This window comes from Hippopotamus amphibius, chromosome X (genome assembly GCF_030028045.1).
Source record: "Hippopotamus amphibius kiboko isolate mHipAmp2 chromosome X, mHipAmp2.hap2, whole genome shotgun sequence".
NCBI classification, from domain to species: Eukaryota; Metazoa; Chordata; class Mammalia; order Artiodactyla; family Hippopotamidae; genus Hippopotamus; species Hippopotamus amphibius.
This window is the reverse complement of record NC_080203.1, coordinates 124,324,680-124,344,217: the sequence shown is the minus strand read 5'-3', so window position 1 is coordinate 124,344,217 and position 19,538 is coordinate 124,324,680. Positions and strand designations below refer to the sequence as shown.

Sequence of the window (19,538 nt, the reverse complement as noted above, 5' to 3'; positions counted from 1 at the left end):
AAAGAAAAAAACCAAACATCCAGAACTCGCAAATGAGCAGCCAATGTTGCTCAAAGCCCAGACAGCTTCCTCTCCACCCTCCAGATAAAGATTTTGTCACCAACAAAGAGTACAAAATACTCTCAGTTCGGAAAAAACTTCATTTGCCATGCTGGGCCAGGTCCCGCGGGAAGGCGTTGCTCTGTAGTCACCAGCATCACTGGCAGGGCAAGGCCGACCTACCTGCTTCAAGACGCAGCAAGTCCGGGGCCTTCCAGGCTGGTCCCTGTGGCTGGGGAGCGAGCTGAGTGATGCGCGACCTAAACCCGGCACAACCGCCTGACCTTATGCCGAGACCTTTGACCTATGCATGGGGCTCCGCCTCCACTTCCAAGGCCTGCCGGGAAACTAGACAGGGGGCTTTAGGACCCAGGAACCAGAGCCCCGGGATTTACTGAAGAAACTAGAAGGCAGAGGGTGTAACGGTTAAGAGCTCTGGCTTCTGCATTAAACTCTGGCTTCACCACCTAACTGTGACTTTTTGCAAATTCCTTACCCCCTCTGCACCCCCATCTGTAAAATGGGGGTAACAGAGTCGTGAAGGTTGGAGGTAAGGCTTATAAAACACTGGTGCCAGGGGCCTCGCCCTTAGCAAGCCATCTAAAACGCGAGTGGTTGTTCAGCTGATTTTGATGCTGATCGGCTCTTCTACGCAAGCCCTAACGCTCGGCTTTCATCAGACTGTAAATGCCCATCCCTGCCCCAGATCTGGCAGCTGAGCACATCTTGTTCGGTTGTTTTCGAGCCCCAGTGACTGCTTAATGACTAACCACTCCAGCCTGGAACATGGAGGATCAAACCAGGTCAATCGGGCCCAGTATAAACGCAGAATAAGTCAATCATCCTTCTCTGGTTTCTTCTTGCTTCCTTCTTGTACCAGCTGGTCAGCGCTTCTACTGGATAAAAGCAAGGGTACATAGTAAACGGACAACATGAGACTGGGCTACAAGGAATATGTGGAAGTTTGCACTCTTAAAACAAAGTAATTAGCATTTTTCAAAGATGGTTTCATGATGCTAAAAATTTACATCCCTCAGTCAAGAAGGTAGGGTTCTATTAAATGTCACCGCACCAGCTTTGATGATGGAATTTATGAGGCTGCGCCACATCGTGATGATAAAGCGTTCAAAGGTATATGTCACTTATAAATATAACCACATCGAGACTCATAAAAATAGACTTCCTATTTAAACAGAATCTTCTTTCTGAGCACTGCTAAGTGAAGTAATTAGAAATTTTCCTACTCTGCAATGAGGGAGGTGGTTGTGGTATTTTTCCCATTTGTGGAGATGACCATCTATTGTAGGAATCTGCAAATTGGTTAACTGGCTGGAAGATCTGAGAAGAAAAATGCTGTTCTAGTAATTTTGTACAGTCCTGGGTTAAACTCGGAGGATTTAGCCAAGAGAAGATTAACATAAGCAAGAGTCTGTTTGATACATGTTCTATGAGAAGCCAGGCTATTTTAATGTCTCGAATAAATGAACGAATGAAATTAACTGCATTCACAAGTGGTATGGTGTTAGTGTTCGTTTTCTAAATTCTGAGCAGTTAAAAATGTAAACATGATCAGACCAAGGAGGGAAAAAAAAAAAGGCGCAGGGAGGTGATGAACAGTCACATTTTAATTTTTGAGCACACTGGAAGAGAAGAAGAAAACCCAGTGTCGACGGAATTTACCACTACAAAGTTCTCATTCCTGCATGGAAATTTCCAGAGCCTATGTTGTAAACTACCTTATAATGGGTCATTTATGAGGAGCAACCCTTTTGCTTAAATGATTGCGTAGCAGCAGCGCCATCTTCTGGTTAACTAGTTGGGCATTTTAGAACAATATTCTAGAGTTTTTCATACAGCAAATTGAATTCGGAATCACAGAAAATTGCATATGAAATATCTTTAGAGATCATCTAGGCCATATGTCATCTTACAGGTAAGGATTTACCTTAAGTGGGTAAAAGATTTTCTTTCTTTCTCTTGATGCAATGGAGTCCCAAATTCATGTCTCGGAGAGAAGACACTACAGCCATCATTACTAAATTATATCACAGGTCTCATATAAGTCAGAAACTGAAAGGCAGTTAAAATCCACTTGTCAAGCATCTGAAGAGTGCTGTCCAATAGGAATTTCTGCAACAATGGAGCAATAGAACTAAATTCCAGCAATGGAGCGATAGAACTTTCTGTGATGATCTATACACGTGTGTGCTGTCCAGTCAGTCATCACTAGCTGTGTGTGTTTATTACACATCTGAAATGTGGCTCATGACTCTGAGGAACCGGATGTTTAATTGTATCTAATTTTTATTAATTTACATTTTTTAAAATAGCCACATATGGTGAGTGCATGGTTTCTCAACCTTGGCACTGTCGACAGTTTGGGCTGGATCACTCTTTGCTGTGGTGGCTGTCCCGTGCACTGTAGGATGTTTAGCAACAGCCCTGGCCTCTACCCATTAGGTGCCAGGAGTACCTTCCCCAATGTTGTGACAATCAAAAAAGTCTCCAGACATTGCCAAATACCCCTAAGGGGCAAAATCGCCCCTAGTGGAGAACCACTGGGCTAGCAGCTACTGCACTGAACAGCACAGTTCTAGAATATGCCTGATATGTACGGCACATTTTGGTTGAGAAAAAGAACTGCCCACTATACTATACTAGGGCAGTGGTGGTCTTGTCATGAGAACAGGGACGGTTAAAAACAATGTCAGATGTAGTCAAAGAAATGTCTTGCTTCTTTAATCTTCCTTCCCATGTAGTGGAGATGGAGCCAGAAGAGTGATACTGGAAAATTCTGCCTCCCTCTCAAGTCCCCAGGTTAGCATCAGAAAACCTACACTCAAATCTGGCTGCCTGTCCTCACTGTGGGCAACTGGACAAATGGACCTCCCTGAGTCTCAGGGTCTCACCTGGGGAAGGGGAGGGAATAGTACCCACCCAGTGGGGCTGCTGTGAGAGCCAAATAAGATGAAACATAAAAGCTGTTATCTTAGCCACCCTCTTCCGGAACAGGTTAGGGGGGAGGGATTTTTCATGCCCTCCAACCAATAACACAAAAGTACCCAGTATGTTCCATTACAGATAAAAATCTCATTGAAAAAAAAACTAGCCAAACTGTATAAACCTGACTTTATTTTAGAATCCCAATGGCCTCAACACTCAACGTTTGTCTGTTGTTTGTGGCACCATTCCCTTGACACACTTAAATGTGGAGGAGAAACCGTTTTAGCTCCTCGGGGAGGCTGAGTCTGGTGATCTTATGATGCTGCTGGATCCCAAAGCACTTCCGAATTCTAAGGCGGCATAACTGCATCAAAGAAGGGGGCCCTGGAGAAAGAGAAGACAAGTCACACATGGGTTTCATTGATCTAAGACTTTTCGTTTCCTTCGTTGAAAGCACACAAGCTAGAACACTATTATAAGGAAATAATATGATACAGCTGAAGACCATGTTCTGGTTTTTGTAGGAGGCATTTTTAGGCCCTGTTCTCTCTTTTCTGATACCTAATTGAGATGAGTTTGTTAGATTTTGATTTAGAACAAAGACATTCAAAGCTCAGGCTCACCAATGGAGGCTTGTGGGAGCTAATTTTGGAATTACAAAACTGTGGAATTCCCAGCAGTGACAAGAAAATCCATGTTTAATGGCTTTCTTGTCCTTACCTTTAAAAAATAAGGTCATATTTCTGGATGCAAATACTTTTATAATTTAGCAATTTTAAGATATTCAAATATAAGGAGCTATTGGTGAAGCATAAGTGTTATCTGAAGTCATATTTGTTTTTATATTCTGCATTCATTCAGAGCTGTACCAGTGCTTGAACTCATAGGTGAAAAGTGAACTAGCACAAACCTTGCATAGGGATCCAGCCAAGAGTTCACATCTTAAGATAGAGATTCTCAACGTAGTTGGGGGGTGGGGGGTATTTTGCTCCCTAGGGTCACTGGGCACTGTCTGCAGACAATTTTGTTTGTCACAACTTGGGGATGGGGGTTGCTACTAGCATCTAGTGGGTGGACGACACGGATGTGCTAAACATCCTACAGTGCACAGGACAGGACAGCCCCCAACTGGCCCAAGAGGAAAACAGTGCTGAGCTTGAGAAACCCTGTCACAGGGTGAAAAGATGGGAAATGATTTCCTATCCCCAGCCCCTGCACTAAATTGTAATGGGAATTCTCTTTTGGTTATTAAAAACTTTTTAAAAAGCAAAGCTGTATACCCTCAAGCATCCCATGAAGCAGTAGCCCTCAAGCCAGACTGGGGGGTGGGGGGCAGTGAGGTCTTTAAACTACACAAGGTTGGGCCTCACCCCAGAGATGTTGCTTCAGTTACGGTCAGGCAGGGCCCCCGTGCGTCTGGGCTTTGTAAAGACGTGTGCCCCAGGTTACTGGATTGTGTGGCCAGGGTTGAGAATGCAACCAAAAGGGTACAGTGGCCTCTAACTGTGATACCGAGCAGGAGCCTGTGGGGCTCCTGGGCGCAAAAGCCTTTCTGTGTCCCCCCATTTCTTGATTACATAAAATAGGCTTTATTTAGCCTCCAGGACCTTCTCTGAGTTCCCAGGAGCAAGCTCAAACAGATGCTAATTAGGGAAGGGAAGGGATCTGGAGACAAGGGAGGAGCAGTCAAAAGAAACAATAGTGCAGCCTAAGTTACAGGTCTGCTGCCCAGAAGCACGCAGACCCCAGACAGGTTGGAACCGGAAGGGTGATGATGCTGACTCCCTCCCTCCCCACCAACCAATCAGAAGAATGTCCACGAGCTGATCACGCCCTCTTTGAACCATTCCTATAAAACGCCTCACGACCTGCTCCAGGTCTGGACACACAGTTTTGAGGGCATTAACCTGCTGTGGCCCCCTTTGCCTGGCAAAGTAACAAAGCTATTCTTTTCTACTTCACCCAAAACTCTGTCTCCGAGATTTAATTCGGTGTCAAGGTACAGAGGCCAGATTCGGCTTCAATTTCTTATAACATCACTGCAAGCTACAGTATAAAATGGGTTGCATACTTCTCAGGTGATGGAAAACAAGGAGAGGTAGAAATAGACACACATACAAGGAAAGAAAGAAAGGCAATATTTTCAATCAGGCCTTCAGGGCACATTGAGAAGGTCCCTGTTGGAATTTAGGGCACCTTCCAGATTATGTTCAGTGTACTCAAGGCATATATTAATGAAGGATTTCCCAGTGTACTCAAAGCATTTATTAATAAGCTGCAAAAGGCATAGGGTGGGGAAACTGAACTTAATCTCCTCTGACTAAGGCACGTGGAAGGATGTAACTAACCACATGTGCTAGATACAATGTCAGGGACAAGTGCAGGAGGCACTGATAAACAATTACAGGGAACAAGACGTCACAGCAAGCCTGACGGAGGCTCAGGCAAAGCAGGCCATCAGTAAGCTCAGTGTAACTACTCATGGAAATCTCTGCTATTTACAAGTGGGATGTTGTATATCTAGAGCCTTCATTCCATATAAATAGAGCTGAAAACCCACTACTGCTTTGTAGCCATGTGTTGGCACCTGCAAATATTCAGGGGGGGGTTGTTTTACTCCTTAGTGGAATCAGCTAATTCTAATATATTGGTCGATGGGCATATTGCTTTGGGTCTCCATGTCTTTTTTTCTCTCCAGCAACACTCATGATGCTTTAAACCAAAGTGCATTCAGGGGTGACTCCTGTCGTGCTGGGCTGAGAGACACAGTCCTTTTTAGTTGTCATTGGGTGTCGTGAATATACACTGCTTCAGATGCTTTGCAAGGGGGGTGGGGTCATATTCTTGAACTCCTTTCAAATGTGTGTGTCTACATATATGACTTGATGACTTTAGGGGGCCCTGAGGCACTTCTGCCTTTGTGGATCTCTTTCTCAATTAAAAAAAAAAAGATATCTTACAACTGGTAATTTTACAACTGTGTCGGTATAAAGATGAATATACCCCAGGTTGAGTTCTATTTCTTTTTTTCCTTCTGATTTTAAAAGAAATTCAAACATTTCTGTGGGCCCCTAGAAACATGGTGGGCCCCATGCATTGTGCCACCTGTGCCTGCTGGCGAGATCGACTCTGTCTATATACATACAATTTTTTGAAAACAAGAAATTGTCAAAATGCAGAGTTGCCTGGCGGTGACCCCACTGCTTCTCATAATGGGGTTTCTATTGGACTGTTCCTTGTGCCTCGGCTTGGGGAGCACAGGCCTTGTTTGGGGGGCCCCAAGGGAGGCTATGGCTGCAAGTACCCTGGGGCAGTGGGTATAGGAGGAAGAAGGATTCAGGGGCCACTTTAGAATTCTGCCCAGAGCCCTAATTCTCAGCCTGTGGGGAGAAAATAACCAGATTACATGACATCAGAATCCTTCTTGCTTCAAACTCCCACAACCACTAAGACTCAACAAAGTCCACACGCCAGTAAAAAATAACTAACTAAATAAAGCAGGCCCTGAGCGCACTGCTCTCCACCTCTAGGGACAATTAAGAATGCAACCTGAGGAGTCTTTGCTCCCCACCTCAGCCCACCCTCCACCTCGCAGCCCAGGGACAGTGCCCCTAACCCCTCACACACTGCTCAACCCACGTTTAGTGGTTTGGGTTAGGAGTGTCAGCTTTTATTTATGGAGGAGTGTGGACTCGGTGTTGATTAACTTATAATATTGGGTTGGCCAAAAAGTTCATCTGGCTTTTTCCGTGAGATGGCACGGAAAACCCGAACGAACTTTTAGGCCAACCCAATAGTAAATGTCTTCAGACTGCTGTGAATCCTGAAAGTACTACCATGTAATACTCAACGAGCTGCATTCTTACCGCCCTTCCCAGAAGCCAATGCCCAGTAGCTCAGCCCATCTGCACTCTGCACTGCAGTAAGACACTGTGGGGCACTGTGCAACCCCAAAGATGCTTCTGCTGCAGCATTCTAAAGCACGGCTCACAAACACCATGTGCTATCACTTATACGTGGGATCTAAAATATGACACAAGTGAACTTATCTATGAAACAGAAACAGACTCACAGACAGAGAGAACAGACTTGTGGTTGCCAAGGGATGGGGGGTTGAGGGAGGGATGGATTGGGAGGTTGGGGTTAGCAGATGCAAACTATTATATAGAGAATGGATAAACAACAAGGTCCTACGTAGAGCACAGGGAACGCTATTGAATATCCTGTGATAAACCATATGGAAAAGAATATATATGTGTAACCGAATCACTTTGCTGTACATCAGAAATAAACACAACATTGTAAACCAACTATACCCCAATAAAAATTTTTTAAAAGATAATAAAGCATGTCTTAGGTAACTTTAACATTTTAAAACAATATCTTAATTCTTAGAAAGCTGGCCTATCCCATATGTGAATACTAGGTCATCCAAAATAGCCTGTCACCAACATGCCAAACAGCAGAATGGTTATTTATTATATAACCAGTACTGTACCTTGGTGAATACTAAATTATCTCAGCTCCCCAAGTTTGGTGAAGGCAGAGCACAATCTTTTTCAAAAGACCCAAAGTCAGAACTGGGTAAGTACCTGCCTCCTGCTAGAGCCCACAGGAGTCTATGGATTAGGGCTTAGATTCAGGCAAAGGAGAAGCACCTTCTCTCTGCAAGAAGAGCTGGCCCAGGGGGCTCTCTGGAGGCACCAGCTCCAAGGGACGTTTGCCTTCAGCATTCCTGGCCTGGGTGTCTGCTCCAAAGTCCATGAGCAGGCAGGCCAGCTCCCCACTGGACGCCCTGGCCACCGCATGCAGAGGGGAGTCCAGCCCCCGGCCTCGGTTCACGCTCGCTCCTAAACAGTCACGAGAACAACAGAGTCAGCCAAGGAGTAGAGCGCAAGCACCCCCTTCTCAAAGCGCTGTGCCTCAAAACTCCCTACCTAAAGAGCATCCGTAGTGGGCACGGTAGGTCTCCCGAGAAAGCAGGCGATGACTTGCTTCCATTTAATAATATGGGGAAAATGCCACTCGACAATGTGACAGGGTGCCACATGAGCTTTATGGCTTAAGAGGTTGAAAACCTCGCCTTTGAGCACTCTACACAGGTGTGATACTTACAAGGAAAATCCTGGTGGTGTGAAAGCTGCACATTCACTATGAAAGGAGCCCAAATATTAGCCGGCACAGGCCGGAAGTGAGGCTAGATGGTGAAATCTCATCTGTGGCGATTAGCCACATTCACACGCTGAGCAACTACTGTGAGGTTTAAACCGGAGACTCGGGACCATGTGATGTGGACTGTGACGGGCAACCAATGATGATGGCGCTGCCTAGATTGGGGTGGCCAATGCCAAGATCACAGGGAAGGTGGCAAAGCCCTCCTCTTCGGGGGTAAGGTAGATTTTGCGGACCAACCCCACTCCATTCCATCCCTATGCTCTCGACACAGGCCTCCCACTGCTGGCTCCCCCTGTGATGTGTGGGGACGTCTTTGCCTGAGCTGCTGCCCCTCTAGTAAAATGGGAATCTATGTCCAGTCCACCAGTGTTAACTGAATCATTCTTGTATTGGTCTTAGCTTTCTGAGGGATGCCAGACCTGGCCCTTTCCTGACTAGGAGCTTAAAATCCACCTAGGATGAGAGAAGGAGAGACAGAACCAACCTCCGAATTCATGGTAATGGCTGCTAAGTGAGTAGACGGCAATAAGAATTATAAGAACATTCAGCAGAGGGAAAGATGACTGGATTTTTCAAGAATAACCAGGACTCAAATAATTAAAGAAGGGATGAAGTGGTAACCCAAGTGCTGAAGAAGGGGCTGGACAACAGCAGGAAGGTGAAAAAGAATGATGTGACCTAGGCCTTTTCAAAAATATAACATTTGCAATGGACTAAAAATGGGACAAGTTCTATTTCCAAATCAAAGAGAACTTGTGAAGGTGACCCCAAATCCAAAGCTTCAGCCTTAATCCAGCAGGTGTTTGAGTTACACAGGGCTAGAAATCTCCATGGCCGCAGGGAGGGAGGCAGAGGAAAGGGAGGAGAAACTAATAATCACCGAGGACCACCCTGGGACGAGAGTCATCATCCGTATCCTCATTACAAGCGAGAGAACTAAAGGGGAAATAGTTTAAAAGCATTCCCCACGGAACACGGTCAACATGAGCTCTGATCTTGTCAGACTCCACTGCCCACACTCTTTTCTCTGCTACAACAGAAAGAGCATTCAAATACGTTTAATTTACTTTTCATTTACTTTCCTTGTTATGTGTTGCTTTTGGTTTTACCTGATTCCAGAAGCTTCTTGGCACAGGCCACCTGCAGGTTTTCACAAGCCAAATATAATGGGGTGCCCAGGTGGCCGATGTTATGGTCAACGTCGCCCCCGTGAGCCGCAAGGGACTCAATGCACTCCACGTGGCCTGCAGCCCAAAGTGGGAGAAAATAGTTAGGGCACAAATTCTCGTGGCTAGGAAACCGCCACCTTGCCCATTTTTTGTGTGTTTAAAATTTCCAACCACTTATCCAGGGACCAAAAGCGATCTCCTTTACTTAGAATAGGGAATGATCTTCAACACTGTCACCAGTTAAGGCGTTGACCATAAGATGCCACCTGTAGCTCTGGATGGAGCTCCGCACGAGTTTACCAGCCACGGCAAGCAAACAGCAGCCATCCACATCTTTAAATTGTTCGTGGCTTTGTAATCAGTTTGAGCACAGAAACCGAAGTGAGAGCTGGGGAGAGGTATGGAAGAACAGGGACTAAAGGTGACCTGGAGAAGAAAGGGCACAGAGTGGACCGAGGGACAGGGAAGGAAACTTACAACCTCACCAAGGGCAGGCCCTGGGAGAAACAGGCCGTGGGCACAGGCGAGGCTTAGAAGAAGGTGCCAGATCCAACGTGAGTGGGGCCCCGTGAAAGCACAATCACTCTTCCTTGGTCTAGAATGTCATACTTGCAACACTGCTGCTTTGCATTTATCTTGTTACACCGTTTTAGTTCTACGTGTCCAGTGAATAGGATGAGTTAGCACGTCTCCTCGTGAAGAAACGTCAATGCTTTGGGAGATAATTATAATATGGGTGGATCCAGTCAAATGGGGCTGCTGTAAAGATGATGGGGAGCCATCTTGTGACGCCACTGCGGAAATAGCCCTCCTGGCAAGGTACGGTCATCGTGACGATGGGGAAGAGGAGGAGGAGGAATATCGGAGAAAAGCAAAACTTATTTTATTTTTTGTCTCAGAGTTAAGAATAGCAGGAAAATTGTGGTTTTATGAAAACAATTACCCCAGATGAATAAGTTCTGGGGCTCTCATGTACAGCATGGTGCCTACAGTTAATAATGCTGTATTATATATTGTACTTTAAATTTGCTAAGAGAGTAGATCTTAAATGTTCTCACCGCAAAAAAGGTAACTATATGTGGCAATGGATGTGTTAATTAACTGGACTGTGGTAATCCTTTCACAACGTACATGCACACCAAATCGTCACACTGTACATTTTACATATATATGCTCTTACTTTGTCAGTTAGACCTCAGTAAAGCTGGGGGTGGGGAGAATTACCCCAAACTGTATATAACATCTTATATTTCCAAAAATTGAAGTTTGTTGCACTTAGCAAACTTCAGTGGCCCTGAGATAATATTTTCAAGGCCTTAAAATAGAAGACTATAATTTGTTTTATAAAATAACTTGATTTTATGGGGTCAGGAGTTCAACAATATATCCCACAAATACTGATGGATAGTCTACTACATGCCAGGCCCTGTTCCAGAAACACAGCAGTGAACAACATTCCAAATGTTCAGAAAGGGTGCTTCTCAAACTTATTGTGCACCAGAAATCACCTGGGGGCCTTGTTAAACAAATCACAGATGGCTCGGCCCCACCCCCAAAGCTACTGATTCACTGGGTCTGGAATGGGGCCCAAGAACCTGCATTTGCATGCCAGGTCAGGCTGACGCTTCTGGTCCCAGGGTGCCACGTTGAGAACGACTGCTCCACATACCTCCTTTTCCCTCTTCCTTTTAACAGTAAGACATCCCTTGAAGGAGTGGGTGGCAAGCTTAAATTCTCAACAGGTTTACCTCTCTTAGCAGCTTCGTGCATGGGGGATGCCAGATCGCTCGCAGGGTGGGGGCTGGCTCCGTGCTGCAGAAGCAAATTCACACAGTCCAGGCTGCCGCTGACACAAGCATTAAACAAGGGCGTATGCCAGTCTGTAGTAACACCATTCACCTAGGAAGTAAAGCTCAAGGATGAAGGAGGGCGGTGGGGTGTCCTGGATTCAAACCTAAGCTCCACCATTTTCAAGCTATTATTTCACTTGTCTGAGCCTTCAATTCCACAGCTATAGAAGGGGAACAAAAAAACCACAAACTCCACAAAGTTGTTGCAAAAAACCGAAGGAGGTATGGAGTGTAAGGCACCAAGGATGTTTCTGAATATTTTATCTCCTCCATGCCCTCCCCAGGGACATGAACTTTGAAACTAGTTAGGATACTTTGAACAGCTTACAAACAAATCACCTTATTTTAACACGCCATCCTAGACCCATCCCACACCAATCCAATTCGCCCACAGCAGTTAGAGTAACCTTTTTAAATTGTTAATGGATTTTTTTTAACTTAAAAAGATAACTTCCTACAAATATAGAGTGAACACAAGCCAAAGATTTTTTTTGGGGGGGGAGGGGGTGGGCCTTGCCTGCATGGCATGCGGGATCTTAGTTCCTCGACCAGGGATCAAACCCGTGTCCCCTGCAGTGGAAGCATGGAGTCTTAACCACTGGACTGCCAGGGAAGTCCCAAGCCAAAGATTTCATTCAACTCATTCATTAATGAGGGAACCAGTAAAATGGCAAGGTTGGCTGAAAGGAGAATTTATACAGTCAGTCAGTGGAATGCTGAAATGAATTTGCTAATAGATACAAAACTGGTTAATATCCTATAGGGCCTTAAGACTATAATCTTTGGGGCTATGTCTTCTAACACTGGAAATCAGACTGAAATTTACAAGTTAACTTCCAACTTCACCCTGTTTGGGCTATAATCAAATGGCAAAGAGCAAAGCCAAATGCAAATGCATTTTTCTCTATCAAGTAATTCTTTGGTGAATCTGGTAAACAATGATACTGTGAAGACAGTGACGTCATTCTCACACCTTATTTCCTCATAAGGCCAGGTCTAGCGAGACATTAAAGATGCCCAGGGTGCAAACTTTAAGGAGACACTCACTCCCAGAAACACGGAAGTGCTGCACGACCCTGAGAGTAAGCAGCTCTTTAAAGTTTGCACCCTGGGCTCCTCTCTTGCCTCTGCTTAGTCGTGGCCCTGTTTCCAAGTTTGGGGTAAGTTTTCTTAACCAAAACATAAACTTGATGAGGCACTCATCTATGGCCCTTGGCTGCTCTCAGGACAAAGCCCATTTTCTTGGCATGGACAGCAAGCTTGTTTGTGTTCTGACCTCTCTCACCTGCTCTCCTCTGCTGCTCTAAGGGATGATTTGAAGTCACAGAAATGCCCCCACTTTCTCTTCTAGGCCTTTGCGTTTGTTTTTCCCAGCAGGTGGGAAGTCCATCATTTTCCCCAACCCACCACTGAGCTGACTAACTCATACAGGTCCTTTAGCTTTCAACTGTGACATCATTTCCTGTAGGAAGCAGCTTTTGACTCTCTCTCCATCAGAAATAACCGGGCAGGAACACTTCTATGTGTTCCCAACAATCCCCTTACTATTAATACTTACTACATTGTGGTAGTTTGCAAAAAAAGGCCACAGATTCTCTGCCCGGGATGCATATCCCTTTGCAACATGGCTTTGTAACTCCTCCCATCACAAGATGGAGACTATTTTTTCAATCCTTGAATCTGGGCTTGTCCACGTGAATTGCTTTGGTCAATGGGACCGTCAATGCAAGCAGAGAGCTTGCCCTCTTTTGCTGCTCTTGGAATCCCTGCTACCACGTGAACAAGCCTGGCCACCTGCTAAAGGATGAGAGACCACAAGAGATTTTCTGTCTCTCCAGACCTCCCAGCATCCCAGCCAAGGTCATCATGAAGCAGCCTGCCCCAGCCCATCTATCAGCTAACCTCAAATGCCTCAGTAAGCCCAGCTGAGGTTAGCTGAAGCAGACCAGACCAGAAGACCTGTCCAGACAACAGACAGAACTGTGAGATAAATAAATGGCTACTGTCTTAAATCATTAAGTTAGGATGGTTTGTTACACAGCAGAAACTAACGGTTAAAAACAGCATATTGTAATTGCCTGCTGTGGCTGAGATACTATGCATTCAACAAACTCATTTCCTCTCTCTTGGGTGCAAAGCCATACTACACTTCCCTGGCTCCTTAGCAGCTACACATGGCCTGAATTCTGGCCAATGAGATGTGAGCAAAAGTGACATATGTCACTGCCAAGATTGGCCCTTAAAAGGTTGGCGCAGTGGTTAAGAATCTGCCCGCCAATGCAGGGGACACGGGTTCGAGCCCTGCTCTGGGAAGATCCCACATGCCGCGGAGCAACTAAGCCCATGTGCCACAACTATTGAGCCTGAGCTCTAGAGCCTGTGAGCCACAACTATTGAGCCCATGTGCCACAACTACTGAAGCCCGCATGCCTAGAGCCTGTGCTCTGCAACAAGAGAAGCCACCACAATGAGGAGACCACGCACCACAACGAAGAGTAGCCCCCTCTCGCCGCAACTAGAGAAAGCCCGCGCACAGCAACAAAGACCCAACACAGCCAATAAATAAAAATAAATAAATCAAAAATAAATAAATAACAAAAAAACAAACAAAAAAGGCTCCCATTCACAATCCTCCATGTCTTTCCACTTCCAGCCATCTGGAACAGAGCACACATGGGAACCACTCGTTGAAGACAGTGGAACAACAGGATGAAAGGAGCCTGTGTCCTTGAATCACCCTTGGAAAACAGCCACCCAGCTGGGAACACCCACACTGGAGTTGGAGTTGAACAAGAAATAAACTTTTATTATATGAAGCTAGTGAGATTTCAGGGTTTATCTACTGAAGCAGTTAGTGTTACATTCAGCCATTTACCTGTTTATCTGGTCGTCTCCTCATTTAGTTTAGAAGTTCCTGAAAATCTTTATCTGAGTTAGGCACATATTAAATGCTCAGCACAGACTGGTTGAGAGAAGATGAGACACCCATATAGAATTTTCTGATCTGATTTTTCCATCACTTTTGAGCAAGAGGGGACTTACTTAATGGAAGACCTACTGGTCCCTATGTTTGAATTCAATGATTTTACATCTTCCTTTTCCAGAATCTCGTTATATCTCCCTGATTCCCATTCTCCAAATAATAATCACATGCCTTATCCCTCTCAATCCTCACAATACCACAAAATCTGCTACATCATTTTTTTGTTATTTTCCCTGTTTTTTTTCTTTCATATATAGACTCTAAAGCTTACAGGCTAAGCAACTTGTCCAAGTTTCCAATGTTAGTAAATGGCAGAGGGTCTGGGACCATTATTTAGGTCTTATGGAGCCAAATGTTTTATGTTTTCTACAACATGTCACTACCTTGCAGCCATAGGAATGAAGGCAGAAACGAAACAGCTATTTATTAGTAGTGACGGTTAAAGAAAATGATATAGGCTCAGACCATGACTTTCTAGCTAAAAATGCAGTATTTCACCCACCACTAAAGTAAACAAGCTTGATGGATATAATACTTGCGGAAAAAAACCCTCTTCATATTTCAAATCAGGCTAATCAAAAATGCTGGAAAGTATTCAGAAGGGATAGAAATAGTCATTTTTCAGTCATAGGGTCTAAGATGTGATTTGAGCTGCACTTACCTGAGCTCCATGCTTCAATAAAATGTTTGCACAGGAGGGATGACCTCCGAGACAGGCTTCATGGAGCGGGGACACACGATCTGCCGTGACGAGGTTCACGGGCCACCCCTGGAGGAGGGGAAATGGGCAGAGTAAGGGCTGCAAAGCAACAGTTCTGTACAGTTGGGTTTCAGCTGTGAATCCAGTACAAGACAATTCTTTTAAAAGTTAACCTGGCTCACCTATGATAAACCAGAATGGAAAAGAATATTTTTAAAAATAATATTTATATAAATATATATATATAACTGAATCATTTTGCTGTGCAGCAGAAATTAACACAACATTGTAACTCAATTATACTTCAATTTTTAAAATTTACAAAAAAAGTTAACTTGGCTTCATAAAAAAGAATGAAATAATGCCATTTGCAACAACATGGATGGACCTAGAGATTACCATACTAAGCAAAGTAAGTCAGACAGAGAAAGACAAATACTATATGATACCACTTAGATGTGCAATCTAAAATATGATACAAATGGACTTATCTATGAAACAGAAACAGATTCACAAACATAGAGAACAGACTTCTGGTTGCCAAGGGGGCAGGGCTTGGGAGAGGGATGGATTGGGAGTTTGGGATTAGTAGATGCAAACTATTATATATAGGATGGATAAACAAGGTCCTACAGTCTAGCACAGGGAACTATATTCAATATCCTGTGATAAACCGTAATGGAAAAGAATATGAAAAAAGAATGTATATCTATGTATAACTGAGTCACTTTGCTGAACAGCAGAGATCAACACAAGACTGTAAATCAACTATACTTCAATTAAAAAATAAAATAAATAAAAACCCAACAACTTAAAAGTTAACCCGGCTCAAAATCTGACAGTACGCTAAGGTGTTGACGATGACGTAAAAAAACAACCAAGAAAAGGAACTGTCATGTGGGAAAACATTCAGATGTTTTTCTGAAGCCTTGAGAATGTAACAGAAAATATGGCTAAAAGTAGTCAAAGTACGTGGGCTGAGCAACTGGGGGCAGGACGTCCTGCTCGTGCAGCGGAGGAGCGAGGGGTGCGGACTTAGGAATGCCAGGTCAGCGCAAGTTAGAATACTGCTTGCACACGCACTGATTGTCCTTCTGCTGTTCTTGCAAGGACCACTGCCCCCAATTATGTGAGGCCCTTTGTACAAGGAGAAAATTTGGTTACTTCAAAGAAAACATTAATTGTGGGACATAACTGGGAGCGTGGGAACCTTTTGCTATCTTACTTCCTGAATGCCAAGAGCTCAATAAAAGCAATGTGGGATGAATCAGCAGGGCTCTCGATCCTAGAGGTCTTGAGTCCCCTGGTCCCATCTTTCTCTTAAGTCTGTCTTTGTGTTTCTTTATGCTTTGCAGCACCCATCATTCACCCCAAGTTGCTGAGCTGGTCTCAGCACTGTCAGACTGCTGGCGGGAGTATAATATAATACAACCACTCAGGAAAACAGTCTGACAGTATCTATTAGTGTTGATGACACACATACCTATGACCCAGCCATGTGACTCTTAGGTGTATACACTCAAGACTGAGTTTCACCTTGTTCTCACTCTCTCTCGTCCTCTCATTTATTGGCTCATTGTTTTGATGAGGGTCATGACAAGGAACTGAGGGCAGTATCCAGGCAATAGCCAGCCAGGAATCAAGGCTTTTAGTCAAAAAACCCAGAAGGAACTAAATTTTGCCAACAACCATGTAAGTGAGTTTGGACTGGGGTCCATCCTTAGTCAAGCCTCAAGATGCCTGAAGCTCTGGACCACAGTCTTATGGCTGCAGATTCATAAGAGTCCCTGACTCAGTTAAATTGTGTCTAGATTCCTGATCCACAGACACTGTGAACTAATACATGTCTGTTACATTAAGCTGCTAAGTTTGGGGATAATTTGTTACACAGCAAGAGATGACTAATACAGGCCAAAGCATTAGGTGAACCTCCACAGACAGAGAGGCAGAAAGTCCCGAGGCAGAGGGGCAATTACATTCTCCCTCTAGTACTCTAGGGCTGAAGAAGCAAGAAAGTGTCTGAAAGGCCCTGCGGTTCTTCAACTTCTGGGAAAATGTGCTCTCCAGGAAATGGACTATGAGCCCAATCTAAGCAGAACATCAAAAGAACTCCAGGAGAGGCTCCACAGACCCCCGATCTTAGAATATATTATCTATCCCTAACAGGAAGAAACCAGGTACAATAAAAGTTCTTTTTCTTGGGGCATGTCAGTTGAGAGCATAGATAGTTTAATCAATGATGTGGTAATATATTATACCTTTTCTTCCCAGAACAGTTTTTTTTTCCTTTTATTTTTGGCTGCACTGGGTCTCTGTTGTTGCACGTGGGCTTTCTCTAGCTGCAGTGAGTGGAGGCTACTCTTCGTTGTGGTGTGGGCTTCTCATTGCAGGGGCTTCTCTTGTTGCGGAGCACCAGCTCTAGGCACGCGGGCTTCAGGAGCTGCAGCACGTGGGCTCAATAGTTGTGGCTCGTGGGATCTAGAGTGCAGGATCAGTAGCTGCGGTGCACGGGCTCAGTTGCTCCCTGGCATGCGGGATAGTCCCAGACCAGGGATTGAACCCGTGTCCCCTGCATTGGCAGGAGGATTCTTAACAACTGTGCCACCAGGGAAGTCCCCCAGAATAGTTTAAATTTGCCTAAAATCATTCCAATAAATTACCTCACTCACCATCATTCCTAACACACATTCTTCTACTTTTGTGGCCACTTACAAGTCAGCCCCTTAGTCATGCTGTCCTTTGGGCTTTTACCCTCTCTCTGATTGGCAAGCTCACACGTTTGGATATATCCAATCATTCTGGACATACACCTGAGTCTACAGGATCTCAAACCCAGAACCTTTTTAGGTGGGTCTTGGAAGCAGCCCTGGGAGACTCAAAATCACCTGCTTATAAATGAGAAATTCCAATATCCTTTACACTACTTTGTCATCCCAGCTCTGCTGCTCACAGAGAGGGACAGGACTATATCTCCCCCCTCCTTCATAACCTCAAATTCCATCTGTATTCAATAAATGCTAACTGACCCTCTGACTCAAGAAGAATTGCCCACGCATTTCACAGTGTGGCATCTGCTGTTTCATTATTGTCATTATTACTTTATTAGAGGCATCCCCTCAAAGATCTGTTCTCAAATCTTTTTTTCCCGGTCTCAATGTTCTATATTTGTCCAATCTCTGCCATGCTCACTGCTAAAGGACACAAGAAATTCACAGCAAAATGTTAACGGCATTTTCCTCTGTGCAACGGATCATGAGGTGAAAGAAGACTGTCCTTTAAAAGAATTCTTTATTAAGTGTTCTGTTATTATAAATGTACTCCTGCAGTCACCACTGCCACTTCTAAGTCATCATTTAGGTGCTTATACATAAATCTAGATAAATGAAAATGTAAAAAAGGAATTATTCATACTACAAAAGTATTCACCACTCATTACATATTCACATTACAAAGACATTTCTTTAAATTAAAGTTCCCTTTGCAAACCAAAGACTGTATTTACAGTTCATCACAGATGTACAATTTTGACTTCAAGTGAACTGCGGCGATTTGTCTGAATTATTGACGAGTGTGAATCATATACTATTATAAGGTAAATTTTAACCCATTACTTCAGAGAAGGTCCAGTCTACAGTGGGTTCTCAGTAAAAAAAAAAAATGGATTGAATAGCTTATGTTTAATTTTTCTACCATCAATCATCAGTCCCCTAATCTCAGCCTATAGTCAGAAACTCCTTCTGATGGGTCCTTGGGGCTGTGCAATACCAGGGTGCCCATGAGTGACATAGTGCTTAGTACCTGGCAACTTTCTGTCCCAGCCCCAAATCATATGCCTTCCCAGGCTGAACCAACTGATTACAAAAAGGTGAGGCTTTATCATTTGCCCTGTCCACCGTTACCACTTCCCTCTCTACACTCAGCGGACACCCATCGCACTCACATTTATCAAAACACATCCCTTCCTTCCTACTTTACCAAGGAGGTCAAAGCCATTTGATGTGAGTTTCCTACATTCCCCTTCTTCCCACCCCTAAAATCTCTCCGCATTTCTCCAGTCTTCTTTTCTCCCATTGCTCCTCTCTTTGAGGAAGAAATATATGAGCTCACTCCAAGAGCCCGTGACCCCACATAGGCCCTCCCCACCATCCACCTTCTCACGTGCGTCCCCCACTCTCTCCTCTTCAGACACACTTTCTTTTTGTTTTCAGTCTCCCCATCCCTCAGCGCTGACCCTCTGCCAAGCATCCATTCAACACACTTCTTCCCTTTGCTGCCCCCTCTTTTATTTTTTTGAAAATAGTCTCTCCCCTTCTAAAATACTCTTAAAGTCTCTACTTTTACCCCTTCTCTCATTTTCTACCAACACAATCCTGCTTTAAAGACAACCAGTGACCTCCGGAATCCAGTATGCATTGCTCTCTACCCACCTCCTTCCACCTCTGGATTTACCACACATTCATCCTGACCACGTGAAACCTCTACCCTGGCTTCTAAAACAGAGTTCTACCTGGAATTATCTCTGGCCTCTGACGTCTTTTTTTCTGTTGCTTTCACTAACTCTGTCCTTTTCATCCTTACATCTCCTAAGGCAGGTATTTCCTCACGGATTTGCCCTCAAATCCTTTTCTTTTCTCTTAGTACTCTCTATATATTACATACGGCTTTCAAATCTGAATCTC

The 19,538-nt window shown here is 44.4% G+C and overlaps 1 protein-coding gene across 3 annotated transcripts in view; it reads right to left on the bottom strand.

The window, feature by feature from the left end:
• Window positions 1–3,151: 3,151 nt before the first annotated feature.
• Window positions 3,152–19,538, bottom strand: part of ASB9 (ankyrin repeat and SOCS box containing 9) — a 29,988-nt gene continuing 13,601 nt past the window's right edge. The window contains exons 4-8 of one of the 3 annotated variants that reach the window (XM_057718249.1): window positions 14,821–14,928; window positions 11,075–11,225; window positions 9,267–9,401; window positions 7,641–7,832; window positions 3,152–3,366 (exon numbers count right to left, since the gene is read on the bottom strand). In XM_057718249.1, the coding sequence (XP_057574232.1) occupies window positions 3,242–3,366; window positions 7,641–7,832; window positions 9,267–9,401; window positions 11,075–11,225; window positions 14,821–14,928 (711 nt within the window). In that variant the 3' untranslated portion in view covers window positions 3,152–3,241. Of the gene's footprint in view, window positions 3,367–7,574; window positions 7,833–9,266; window positions 9,402–11,074; window positions 11,226–14,820; window positions 14,929–19,538 lie in introns of all 3 variants that reach the window. The other 2 variants (XM_057718250.1, XM_057718251.1) reach the window with 2 other exon arrangements.